This window comes from Blennius ocellaris, assembly GCF_963422515.1.
Source record: "Blennius ocellaris genome assembly, chromosome: 4".
NCBI classification, from domain to species: Eukaryota; Metazoa; Chordata; class Actinopteri; order Blenniiformes; family Blenniidae; genus Blennius; species Blennius ocellaris.
The window spans coordinates 12,724,973-12,738,611 of NC_137653.1; the positions used below are offsets into that span (position 1 = coordinate 12,724,973).

The following is a 13,639-nucleotide window of genomic DNA, read 5'->3' on the forward strand; positions in this document are numbered from 1 at the left end:
ATAATTTTTTTTTTCTGAAAATATGTTTCAAAAATATAAAATGTTTCTCTGCTTACACTGAAAACTGTCCATCTGGTAGCTCTGTCCATTCAACTGACATAATTGGTTTTTTTTAAACCTTTCAATCATTGTACTGTAGTTCATCGGTTTTCATCCAACTTTTTGAAAACAGTCATGGTGATTCAGCAAAACACAGCTGTTTGAGATGCTTTTCAAACTGTTACTTGCAGAAACCACTACAACTTTAAGAAAAAAAAAAACAAAGCTGTATTTCAGTCTTCAAGACAAATACTCATCTCCATACAGCAAAGGACTCAGTGAATTAATTTTGATGTAACTTGTAGAAGGATTTTTTCCCCCCCAGGATAATTAAAGAACAAAGAAATGAATTAGATGTTGGAGTACATGAAAGAAATTCAGTGGGTTTTTTTTGGATCAAATTATTTACAGACTGTCTATTGATCTCTAATCAGGGACTAACTTCTTAAATGTCCTCCTTCTAAAATAATCGCTTTAGTTTTGTGCTCTATGATTGGATTAATGGGTTCATGTATATGAATATGAAACAGTTCAGATATTCATTGCGAAAGCTTACTGAAGGTGACGTCTAAGAAGACAGCAATAAAGTCTACAAAATTCGGAGTGTTGAGCTGCACTTCAGCAAAGACGATGACAATGTGAATATATTACATTAGGAGGTGTACATATAGCGGACGGACCTCTCATGGAATCGCTGCAAGTTGTTTACAGATAAACTTTCTTTGGTGCTTGGCCAAATACATCACATCACGTTAAGCCGGATCTGCCGTGGCTCAGTCCACTATGTCGGTTGATCATTTTAGGATCACACTGCTTTCTGCCATGTGGTGTATTTATTGATGTATTTTGGAATTCGATCGGAAAAAAAAAAAATCAGCATTATTTTGAAGCACTGCGGTACGTTCAAATAAAATTTGATTTCTTATATTATTTAATGTAATAAACAGTTTCTTATGTTAAGTAAAGCTGTGTACATTTTGGTTGTGTTTACCTTTTTAATATTTTTTTTTTAAGTTGGTGACACGAAGGCGAATTTATTTTGCACAAGTATGCAGCGAATGATTTCTGTTCTGTTCTGAAGGAAAACACATGTATGTTTATTTTTGACTACCCTGATCACCATGGCTTTTACAGTACCTCAGTGCAGAAAATAAAATATTTTACAGCTGCAATTCCTGCACACATTTTTAAAAATGTAAGTACGAAAGCCGAAAGGGTTTGTTGGGGGTTTATTACATAAAAACAAGGGTCCAGACTTTGTTACATTTTACAGCTTGATAAGAAAATTAAGAGGTATTTTATAGCAAATTGTTAGAAAAAAATATATATGCTGAACTATGTGTGGAAATACTTGATTAAATCCACAAGTTTTTCTTATGTATTGTGGACACAGGGTTTCCGAGATATTTTTCTTTGGACGGTGTTTTAGTGACGATGCAAATTCAAAATCAACAGCTTGCTGAGCTTGACACCTTTTCATCATGTCTAATTATCCAAAACTGTGAATGATGTTGAACAGTCGTGTTAGGAATTTCACATGTTCAGAGATTGTTTTTTTTAAGCTGTGATAAACATAAAGAATGACTTCCATTGTACTGCATTGATACGAAAGTATTTAGAAAAAAAAAACACAACAAAAAAAAACATTGCTGAAAATTTGAGTGAGAGACAATGTTGTAATAAAGAGTTTCTATGTTTGTAAAACATTTTGGATGTATTCTCTTAATTTCAACTACAATTAAGCTCTATTGTGAAAACATTTTTCACCAATTGTTTCATACTCATGTAATCTTTTTTTTTTTTTTTCTTCTTCTTTAACGTTGCCATGTCACTGCTCTGGTACTGCTATGTAATACTCTCTGATTCATCCAAATCCAGATCCACAGAGGAAGGGAGCGAGGATACAGTTCAAACGCTTCGACCTTCGGCAGGTGACATTTAAATCTTCAAAAGCCACAACCAGCGGTGAATGACAGAAGAAGAAAACATACATTTATATTGAAGACAAACTAAAACGAAAAGGAACGAAAATCTTTTGACGTTACAGTAAATTCATCGGGCGTTCCAGCATCAACCAAGTGCAAATCCCGACCAACCCAGAGATGAAAGAAATATGGACCGAATAACACATAGATAGATAGATAGAAAGATAGATAGATAGATAGATAGATAGGTAGATAGATAGATAGGTAGATAGATAGATAGATAGATAGATAGATAAATAGATAGATAGATAGATAGATAGTTAGTTAGTTTTACGCTGTAGTTCAGTTGCTGGTGTGTGACAGGCCTCACACCTCTATGATGGACCTCAGTCAAACCGCCCCCAGCTTCGACACGCTCTGCCATCCCCATGGCAATTATTACCTAGTGACATTTCTCAGTGCTTTGGTGGGCGGTAGGAGGAGCTTGGGAGTCCAACAAGACACCCTCATCTGTGACTACTTAAATTATATTCTCGAGACTGGAAACACAGCTGACATTTGCTTTTGTTGTGTTATCACATGCCGAGCGCTCTCTTGCTTGTGTGAATATTTCATGCCGATTCCGCTATTTTAATTTCATGTGATCTTGCATCACCTCACTCAATATAAATAAACTCATCAATGCAGATACATTTTGCTGCAGAGAACCCAGGGGAGAAAAAAAAATCATGAATCACTGAATCACTAAGTGAAAGTGGGTTATGATAGGCATTGAAGGAATCCAATTTAGATACTTCATCTCTGAAGAGATGAACTTTGTACCTTATAAAAATGTAATGGTTGAATGATTGCTGAGACCTAAAACAGGCTCTTTACATATAAAAAAAACAACCACACAATCAGTCCAAATATCAGCAGCATATTAACACTCCGCAAAATTTTTTGAAAATAAATGGTAAAACAAAATCAAATGATAGAAAGGATCTTTAAGACTGTTGTGAATCGTATTTGTTGGTTTTAATGATAACGAAACGTTTGAGTGACCCTATCAACTGAACTGCTGGACTCATACAACTGTGTGCTCCACTTTCGACGAGATGTGCCTCAGTGTGCTGGTCTTTATAAATAGTCTATCTGGTTGTTACTTGGTCTTTTTTTTTTTTTTTTTATTACATCTGAGCATACTTTCACTCCAGTAAAGTATTAACACAGAGACACAGCAAAATAGTAATTCACCCCACATAGAATGACGACACAAATACATGGATATAATCTGATAACAAATAGCAACAAAACATATAAATAACAACAGAGAAATAAGGCCATTATAAAGTATTCACAAAGACACATAAATATTTACACAAAATGTAGATAATAGATCATAATAAACATAAACATGTGAGTGACTTAATGTCCTTATGATATCCTGTCAGGGGCATTTGCCTTACACTCCATAAATTCATGAAAATATCTAAAGTTCATTGATTTTCAAGAGATTATTGAACACAGATGTGAACTGGCTGGCACTCTGCACAGAACAGCCTTGCTCAAAATCAGTGTTTTTAATGGCTGTTTGGCTGGTTTGGTCTCTCAGAATTGGGAACTCAGAGGAGTTTGGAGGTGACCACTTCCTGTTCCAACATGACTGGCCAACAGTGCACATACAGCAAAGTCTATAAAGACATGCATCAATCAGTTTGATGTTGAAGGACTTGCCTGGTCCCAAAAAAGGTCCAGTAAACAAGCAAACAAACCAAAAATAAAATAAAATGAACACTGACTGATTCATTGTTCTCCTGAACTGGTGTTTGTCGAGGTGCTCTGACACAAACAAACAATCTCAAATGTCATTTTTACTCATTATTATTGTAGTTTTATAACATACTATTGGAGTTCAGTGAAGTTATTATGTCCTAAAAGACAGTTTGAGATGTTTTGACCTTTGTGACATGACTTGTCATCCTGCTGGGAGTTGCCATCAGCCTTAAATGATGATGGGCAACAATATTCAGTCTTCAATATAACGAAGGGTCTTTCAAAGTCACTTCTCTGGTTCATATGGCCAAAACATACCTGACATGTCAACATGATCAAACACATGGAGGAGGTGGAACTCGTGAGGAGCGACTCTGTCAGGAGGCGGATCCTTTAAAAGTGAAACTTCATTCTTCGTCTACAGGAAACTGGACTCACCTCAAAACACATCGAGTCCGACAAAGGTATGAAATCACTTAATTTGACCCATACACTAGAATAAATAAAGCTCAACGACACATTGTCGAGTCGCCACGAGCGTCTTACCGTCACAGTCATTAACCTTTGAAATCAGGTTGATTCCAGCGAACGACGGTTAACGGGGGCTAACGGGAAGCACGCGGGCTGTGAAACATGTTGGTTTTTTATTATTATTATTATTATTATTATTAACGGAAACTTACTGATCCGATAGTTTTAAACGTTACTGTCCCAGGTGATGACATGTGTTTGTTTCTATTTAATAATATAACACGTGTCGTGTTTGGTCGTTCCACAGCGTCTCTCTGAGCTCCTGTCAACAATCTGGTGAGTCTCACTTCAAACTTCTGGATAAAAACTTCAATCTACAGCAAACATTACATGACATGCTGACTTTGTAAAGATATGCGTGGTAAAGGCTGTTAAAAAAAAAAAAGTTAGAATAATTGTATCACAACTCAAGATGTTCGTCTTAATCGGGGTCTGTAAAAAAGAAACATGTTTGAATATAAAGTTTTTCTAAATTAATTCTTACTTATTTGCACCAAAAACAAATGTAGAGCAGAACTTAGTCCACAAGAGGATCTACTCGGGTTCTCCAAGCCACCAAGCAAATTGTAAAACCTTTCAAAGAAAACGTGGAATGTCTTAAGAGTAGTGAATAACAATAATAACAATAATATGGCACCTTTGATTTGCCGTTACAACAACAACAACGACGACGACGTTGTGATTAAACATTATTATTCCTCTATTTTATTTTTAAACATATTAAACACATTTAAGTTGAGCTGCATGTGGACCCCTACACTAAAATGAGTTTCACATCCCTGGCATAGCAAGGCACAATTTAATAAAACAATTCAAAATGTTTTACATGAGGAGACACTTAACAATGGCATTGAGAGAAATAGTAAAGTAAAAATTAAGTAAAACCGAACGGAATAAGTCAAGAGCCACAAAGTAAATGCATTATAAGAGTTAAAGGTACACGATTAAATCACTAAGATGATGAGATGATTAGACGATCATATCAGAGAAGTAATATTACAATTTATATGCAATTTATATTAACTCTGTTTACAGGAATTTTCAATTGGTTTAAAGTACTTCCACCACCACATGAAGCAGCTTCACGATCTATCCAATGTATAAACTCTGTTATTTAAAAAGATATGTATCCAGTATCCTCCTTTTCTTAGCTTTGTTTTAATTGGGCAAATGATAGGTGTCTTTTAATGTGTTAAAACATTTGAGGGCTCAAGCCACACATGTTATGTTGCAGAACACATTCCAGGTGTTTTTTTGACCAATGAGTCTGATCATGTAAGCATTAATACAAGAAAACATCAGTGCTTTTTAAAAGAGATGCAAAATAATCACTTGATGTCCCCCTTTCACAGCGTTTATAATCTGAATACATAAAACCTCCATCCCTTAGATTTTATCTTGATTTCTCTTTGGACTATTTGTCTAACGAGAGTATGCATACAACTTCTTTGGCCTCAGGTTTTCACTGATGGAAAAAGAGAAAAAAAAGAAGTCCCAAAGCAGCTGGATATATGCACAGTGGTCTAATTTTTAGCACTAGGGTGTGCAAACAGAAAGTCTGTCCAAGCAAGAGAAGCAAATAGAAAAGCAAAGAAGAGCCATCAGGTCATACTTGCAACAATTCCTGCTTTTGCCTTAAGAATGTGAGTAATTTTAGTAATGTAAGTGCAACCTGTATGTTCCTGGAGCAGTTTGATCTCTTCCTTTTTAAATGTAGGCCTCGTTGTAGTTTTTTTTTTTTTTTTTTTAAGGTTGTTTCTGCTGCTGTTGTCCCAGATGGTGAGTGTTGACTCTCAAAAACTGGGTCAGATTTCAGGAAAGGTTCGATAGACTGTGGAATACTTTTTTTTCTTGACTAGTTAATAACCCACTTGAATCTATCTTTCAATGGCACGGTTTTTCTGATAGAAAACTTTATTGATTGGATTTTCAACTGTAGAGATCAGAGATAATGTTTCAGGGCTTACAGTATTATATCTTAGACACACTTAGTTCACTCGTTTTTATGATTTATGACTCCATCTGTTGTTTAACTCTCGAGTTTATCCCAATATGACAGTCTCATTCTTGGAGTTGCTATCTGGGTTAAAAGTATTATGGTTACACATCAAACACTATGTAAATGGGATACAGTTTTTGTGCAGACGAGCTGATAAATAATATCTTATGGATATTTGTATAGCTTTAACATTTGGTACAAAAAATGCTAAACATTAACGGTATATGATTTAAGATTTGGTGAAGTGAAGCTCAATGAACTCAGACGCAGATAGGAAATGATTGTTAGGTGCAATTAAATATTTACACCACTAGATGGCGACCTTTACTATGTAATGTGCGTATTGACGTCATCCTTGTTATACATAATACGTTTTAAAATGATAGTATATAAGTCAAGTAATGCGGTGATGATATTTTCATATTTGCTATATTTTTGAAGTGATTTTTTTTACTGATCTCATTAAGCTATATATTTAATATATGGCAGATTGAAGAAGGAAAAACAATTAATAAAAGTAACATAGTAACTCGCAATGAAGATGTTTCTTGTTCACACTATAGTATGTACTGATGTCACCAGCAACTTCATGATATTTGCCATGAGTCTTCTTCTTGTTCTTCTGCTTCTTGAGATACATCTTAATTATTCAACAGACTCCTGTTGGTATTTTGACACTTGCACATGGTCACACTTTATTAAAACATGTACAATATAATACAACCAAATGGAACTACAGTAACAATGTGAGAAGATGTTGTGGATATAGTGTCATGAATTGTGTTACCGGCCCCAGCTGGGCATTGGTCATCGCTATTTATGTTACTTAACATCAGGCGGGCCATGGGTATGTGTGTGTGTGTGTGTGTGTGTGTGTGCTGCAGGACTCCCCTCCAGATTTTCCAGCAAAGGATATGCAATTGGTCAGTTTGCAGACAGAGCCGGTTTCAGTCCTCGTTCACACTTTCTGTTCAGTCTTCTGTGGCTTTATACGGTAGCTTGCCGTTCATCAAGATCCTTTGCTTTTTTTTCTTCGTCTCTGCGATTGTTTTTGTTTATTGAATGATATGAAGTCAAACTGCTATTTTTAGAGGAGTGGAAAAAAAAACTTTTGTCCTTCACTCACCTTGCTACTCAGCTGGCAGGGTGGACTCGGGTCTCCTGGCTCACTGGCTGTCATGCTCGCTTCACACTGTGGTTTGCAATGGCCTCCTCCGTGGCTGCTTTTCACTGTGCTGGCTACAGGAAGCTCGTTCCTTGGTTGCTAGGGCAACCGGGGAGGATGGCCCCCAGCAGGAGCCGGGGAAGCCTTGGCCTGCCTTTCAGCTCGTTGCCGCTGTGCAGCATGGCCGCTGACCTGCTGCTGGCTGGGAGGAAGAGGAGGAGCCAACTCTGCAGAGGAGCTTCTCCCAGCCCAGTATGGGTCCCACCGCCCTGCTACCCCACCATGAGGCAGAGCTCCAGCCGTAGAGCTCGCGCTCCTCTCTCCCTCTGCTGGCCACCGCGCAGCTCTGACTCGCTCTGCTCCTCTAGTAACAGGAGCACAGACGGCAAGATGTCATCTTCTTCCTCCAGCAACAATGGACAAGGGAAGGCTAAGTCTAAGTCCCTGTTTCACAAGAGGGGGAGCCTGCAGAGCACCACCAGCCCTGGTGAGTGTGGGTGGAGGGGGTCCCGTAGAGAGTGAGGAAACTCAGTGGGGACACTGATGCAGATGCCTGTGCATCACTACTTAAGATTTCATGCTATTCATTAGGAGCAATAAGGTAGGAAAGTGACTTTACAGAGGTGGAGATCACAACAAATCTGATTAGTTGCTCAATTTTTATTTTCATCCATCTTTGAGGCATGAGTAGAATTTGTTTTGACGCTTTGATTTATATTAGTTATTTGTCATTCAGCAGGCGTGCTCCTCTATGTATACTGCACTTCTGATGTCCACTTAACTGCAAATATTTTATTTTTGAAAACCGCCTTAATTATCATCATTGTTAGGTAGACGGTGAATTGTGATGAAATATCTTAAAGAAATTATCTCCGTCCTTAAGGGACATGAAATGTAAAAAAAAAAAAACTAAAAAATATTTTTTTTCCCTGTAAAGTGATTGGTTTCAGATTTTCTCGAAGGATTGTTGATTGGTCTTAAAAATATTGGAAAGTGAGAATATTGTGTAAATTTCTTTTCCCAAAGCATACAGATTCCTTAAAATGTCCGTCCCCCCCCCCCCCCCCCCCCCCCCCCGCAACATCCCAAAACCTAAAGCTCGGCAGCTTGTTATCATGAACAGCAGAAAGAACCTCAAACATTTATATTCAGGAAAACCTTATATGTTTATGTTTTCATGATAACTGATGATGATGTTTAGTAGATTGACTCAGCAATTAACCTGTAATTCTTTGACTAAACTGACAGATTCACTTATCTTCATCACTTTGCAAAACAAAAGCATCCATTTATGTCTTCATCCATCCATCACTTACCGATATAAAATTCTATAAACTACTACTCACTATCTGACCAGAGAAGTATTTATTAACAATATATTCTACTGGTTATTTATGACCAAGTGGCAGCAATTGTTTCCTACTCTGCTTTAACTGATTGCCATCATCATCAAATACTTCAGTCTGATATTGCTCCATTCAATTGATAAACACCATTTAACATTTTTTTTTTTTTATTGAACATGTGGGTTGATTCCACATTAGTTATAACATGCGCTGTGACAATGACGTAATGTGAAGCCATTGATTTACCATGTATATCTGTTTGTAACCCAACAGTGACCACTGCGACAGAAACATTAGTGATGGTAAATGTTATGGCGTGTGTATGAATGTTGATTGCCTGAAGATATTTGGATGTTTGTCCCTCTCATAAATGGATGCCGGGCTCTTTGGGTCACTCCCTTTTACAGTTGCAACAACGGTTTATCAGCAGTTTGCCGACTTTTGGCCCTTCCTTATCACAACACTCAGGGTTAGACAGAACAGTGGGATTGGTTTATCTCATAGCTTCACCTCGCACGCTCATACGTTCACGTTTAACTCTCAAACAGGCCTATCATCCAGTTTCATAGGGACATTATTTGAGTAACAATGGTTCCTATTCGGTGGGTGCGTGTGTGTGTCGGTGTTTGATTCACTTTAATCGTGAAGGGATGCAGATTGTGACTCTATATTTATCTTAGAGGTTTAATGCTCAATAATCTCTGAGCAAAGTCAAACCAGTGTATCTGTGAAACCAATTAAATGTTAATATTGATTTAGCATGAAGCTATTTAGGCTGTGTGCCTTAGCACATCGCTAAAGTTGGGTGTTTGGAAGGATGCAGCAGCAGATCTCAAGCAGTAACTCACGCTGACACACACTGTACAGTATTTGCTGAGGAAGCCTGTCTTTGCTGCAGTAATAAATAACTTAGAGGTCTCTCCATCCATGCAGTCATTTAAGTCCTCTCAATTAGCCGCTTGGCTGAGCCCTCTGCACTCCCGGTCTGTCCTGAGCGTCACATGTCGGTACTATTATGGCGCTTCCTTCTGACCACCTCACCCTGTTAGCGTTTCTGCCTCTAAAGTGCCGTCGGGGAGGAATCTGCCGTGGCTGTATCTTGAGCAGTTTGACTTTTAAACCACATTTTTGAATCAATATTGCCTTTGTCACTCCTTGTGTGCGTAGCAGAAATAACTCTGCCCTATTGCAGCTTTCATTTCAAGAATCACACGAGTGGACGTTTGTTCCGATAGCCCCCCCGGTCGCACTCCGATGCATTTTAAACAGTTCTCTTACGCAAGAGACGGAGTTGATTAGCTGGTGGAAACATTGATTCCTCAATCGGTTTTCCTTCCTGCAGGAATCTCTCTCTTCCTGCAGGCTGCTCTCCCCCCCCCCCCCTTTGGAGCTTCACTGCATCACATAAAGCAGAATACATTATGGCCTTGCTTTGCAGCTCAAGTTATATGACGTGATGTATGGAGGGTATTAAAGCATCTGCCAGAGAGGTGGAGGGAATTCCTCTCTCCTGCTTGAATTAATGCTTTATGTTGTTTCATGATATGAAGGATCTGATCTTGCTGTTCCCTGCAACCCCAGGCTCCAGTGCCACACAACATTGTGTAGCTTCCATTCACAGGTTGTCTTGTTGTATGTTTTAAGTGTTTTGTTTGTTTGTTTTTTTTTATCAGGTTTCCTTTGTAATCCAGATGTTCTTTGTTTTTACAATGTTTGAGTAATCCACATTGTACTGGATAAAATAATAAAATGCCAACACGGTTACGTTTCAGGTAAAAATACAAGTATGATCTACTTTTTATGTGAATATGGAAATATTTATCATATATTTATAAATATTTAATTGTCCTTAACCATATCAAAAAATTTTCTATATTTTAAAGTGTAGGAATGAGAGCCCCGATCTCAGTGCCTAAACTGCATTTAACTGGACTATTTTAGTAAGAAAACTGTAACAGTATTGTAATCTTCCATTGAACTCCACAGCGGTCGAGGTTATACTATCAGCTGCTTCTATACGCTGTCTTTACACAGTGAATGTTAACTTAACCATAGTTTAGTCACTTATTGCAAATTCAGCATCCGCTTTGACTCCCTGACTCAGAAATGGTTCTCTGTGTTAATTCTTTTTTCACTTCTCCTTGTGAGGTACTTGTTTCCTCCAAGCCGTGCTTGTTTTTTTGTTTTTTTTTATATTTTTGCGATTGAAAAACTTTGCATGGGACTGTTAAAAGGTCTGCTGCACATTACTCTGTTTGCTTCTTACATTCCGTCCTGCTGTGTGCGTGCACAGGTCGACTCACTCCTCCGCTCTGCTCTGGTTCATTATTAATTGGATATACTGTTTCTGCCATGGCTTGCCTCCATGGGTCTGACATGAAATCGTGTATCGACTGTATCTCATGACTTGTCAAGTCGTGGGAGCGGTTCAGTTATCCCTCATGGGGCTTTGATGCACTCCTCCCTGCATCGTTTGCATATGCGCTTGCTTTTCCCTGTGGACTTCAACCCAATTGTTGTGGCGATCTGTGCGTGCCTCATCGCCTTATCCCATTTCCACATTGTTTCCCTGTCGTCAAACAGAAACACGTGACTCGCAAATGGGAGTTCCTTCCCCCCCCCCCACCTCCTATCGTCTCAGTCATACTGCATGCTGTAGGTGTTCCCCTTTGGAAAAATTGTCACAGTGGTTATTTCTCTCTGCAAATGTGTGTGATTATGCAGAACCTTTTCATCGCTGCTGAGCCGACAATATATTTTAGGAGTAGCTATAGAATTTAAATCATTGTAGAAACCAGAAAAGACACACTTCAGATGAGGTGCAACTGAAGAGGTAATGTAAACGGGTCAGTGAAACTTTGATTGAACAAACGAGGTCAGCCGATGAAATATTTATTGTTGGGTTTTTTTGTGTGTGTTCGTTTTTGAATTTTTAACACTAAAGCCACTAGTTTACAGATGTTTTTCACTTTCCCATTTCACCGCTAGAGGGAGACTGTGGTCCAATAGTGCTTTGTGAGCCAGCCAGTTAAAAGAAGTTGCAGCTTGTTATTGTGAGTCTTTTTCTGATACGACAGAGAACCGGTTTAAGAGGAAGGTTCTCGGGCTTTCGTCTGCTATGAATAACTCGGTTGCTCTGCGTGTAACCGAGAGTCTGATCTGAAGAGGGGATCTAAGAACCAAGGCCTTTGAACCTTTTACTCCCAACAGGTGGGCCTGTTGTCACTGAAGGCGACCAAACATCCAGCACCTCCTCAAAGTCTGTCCGTACAGCAACGCTCACGCCCTCATACTCACAACAGCACACAGCCGCTACAACCCCAACATCATTCCTGGCCGCCTCGTCTCACTGGGGTGATTTTCAGGGTGACACACGGTGCTTATGCACACGATTATGATGGCTTGTATTTCATAGCCGAGGTACAGTTAAGCTTTGTTCAGTCTCTACTTGTAGCATGGCTCCTAATGAAGATCTGCTTTCATCTAATCCAGCGCGTTCATCAGTGTCAGCTGATATTTGGTCCCTCGCTGGCCTTTTATTGTCTCATGACCTCAGTGGGTCATTGAACCGCTTTGCCTACCACATCTCTGTTTATTAAACAATCACTCAGGTCATATTTTGGCTGTGATTTCAGAATGCAAAAATGTGTGGTCACTTGTTGTGTGCCCTATTCAGACAGTCACAATGTTTGAGCAATTTGTCGTAATCTAAAAAAATGTATTCTTCTCTGCTGTTTATTTGTTTGTCCGCGTTAGAAAACACATTTCCTAAGCAACAATGGGCAGTTGAGTAAAGAGAGCTGCAGAGTTAACATTATATGTTAAAAAGTTTGTATTTTTTTATTTTAAAGGACATTTTTTTGTTCAGATGCTTGAAAAAGGCCCCAACGTCTTCCTTTGAGGAACTCTATTGCTTCTAAATGTCTTGTCGATGTTTATCAAGGCCCACAAAAAGGCCGCTTGCATTTTTAGTTTTAGTTTATTTAGTTTTAGTTTTTGTTTTTTGTGTGTGTCTAAAAGGAACTTTACAATTCCACTGGTTGAATTCAGCCTTTAAAATTGTTGTTATTTGTGAATATTACACTTATTGAGCAAATGATTTCAGATTGGTGAAGATATGTATATTTTCCTCAACATTCTAAAAAACCAATTAGAAAAGAACTCATCCAGTCTTTTGTTGCGAACTAAATGAACGTTTGCTTCAAATTATTTTTGGCTCTGCATAGACGAAACCATTCATTCCTACAGTCAAACAAAGTTGCATTGTGAAAAAGGAAACTAGGCCCTTAGAAGCCGACTGTGTTATCACCGATCAGATATAGATATATCAAGATATATACTTCTTCTGTAATGAAATTTTGAACGAATGCACGATGGACTACGACACCACTAGTTGTCAAAGCATTGGGTGGGCCTCCTTTGGGAGAGCTGGAGAATTCAGGGGGAGAGCATTACTCTGAAAAACCAGAATCGAGGTCCTATCCAAGCATGGACTTTTTTTCCTTTATTAAAAGAAAGAGCTGGAATCTTAAATTATAAGATATTTTACTGAAGCACTCTTTAGAATGAGATTTATTGTAAATATAACAAATAAATTCAAGCTTTAGGACATTACCATTAAGTAATCGCTCTATATGAAGCTCTATCATCCACTGTTATGCTTTTTTACTGCTTATGGATCTCAACAGCAGTTCACAATAATATCACAAGATATGAAAAACATTCAGGAAGTAAGTCGACCCAAAGTCACAGTATAGTGTGGGACAAAGCGTGTGAGGTATGAGAGCTGATGGTTGTAAGTGAGGGCTTATCTTGCCAAACTTTCAAAACACGGACTCCAGCAAATGAAGATTTGTTGGTCCCAGCTGATTGGCTTGAA

The 13,639-nt window shown here is 38.4% G+C and overlaps 1 protein-coding gene across 2 annotated transcripts in view; it reads left to right on the forward strand.

Annotated features, from left to right (window-relative positions):
* Positions 1-7,782: 7,782 nt before the first annotated feature.
* The window catches only part of ampd2a (adenosine monophosphate deaminase 2a), a gene marked incomplete at its 5' end in the record, with an annotated part of 30,441 nt that continues 24,584 nt past the window's right edge, over positions 7,783-13,639 (forward strand). Inside the window, one exon of one of the 2 annotated variants that reach the window (XM_080494754.1) lies at positions 7,783-7,901. In XM_080494754.1, coding sequence (XP_080350880.1) covers positions 7,805-7,901 — 97 coding nt within the window. The remainder of the gene's footprint in view (positions 7,902-13,639) is intronic. The other variant, XM_080494755.1, reaches the window with a different exon arrangement.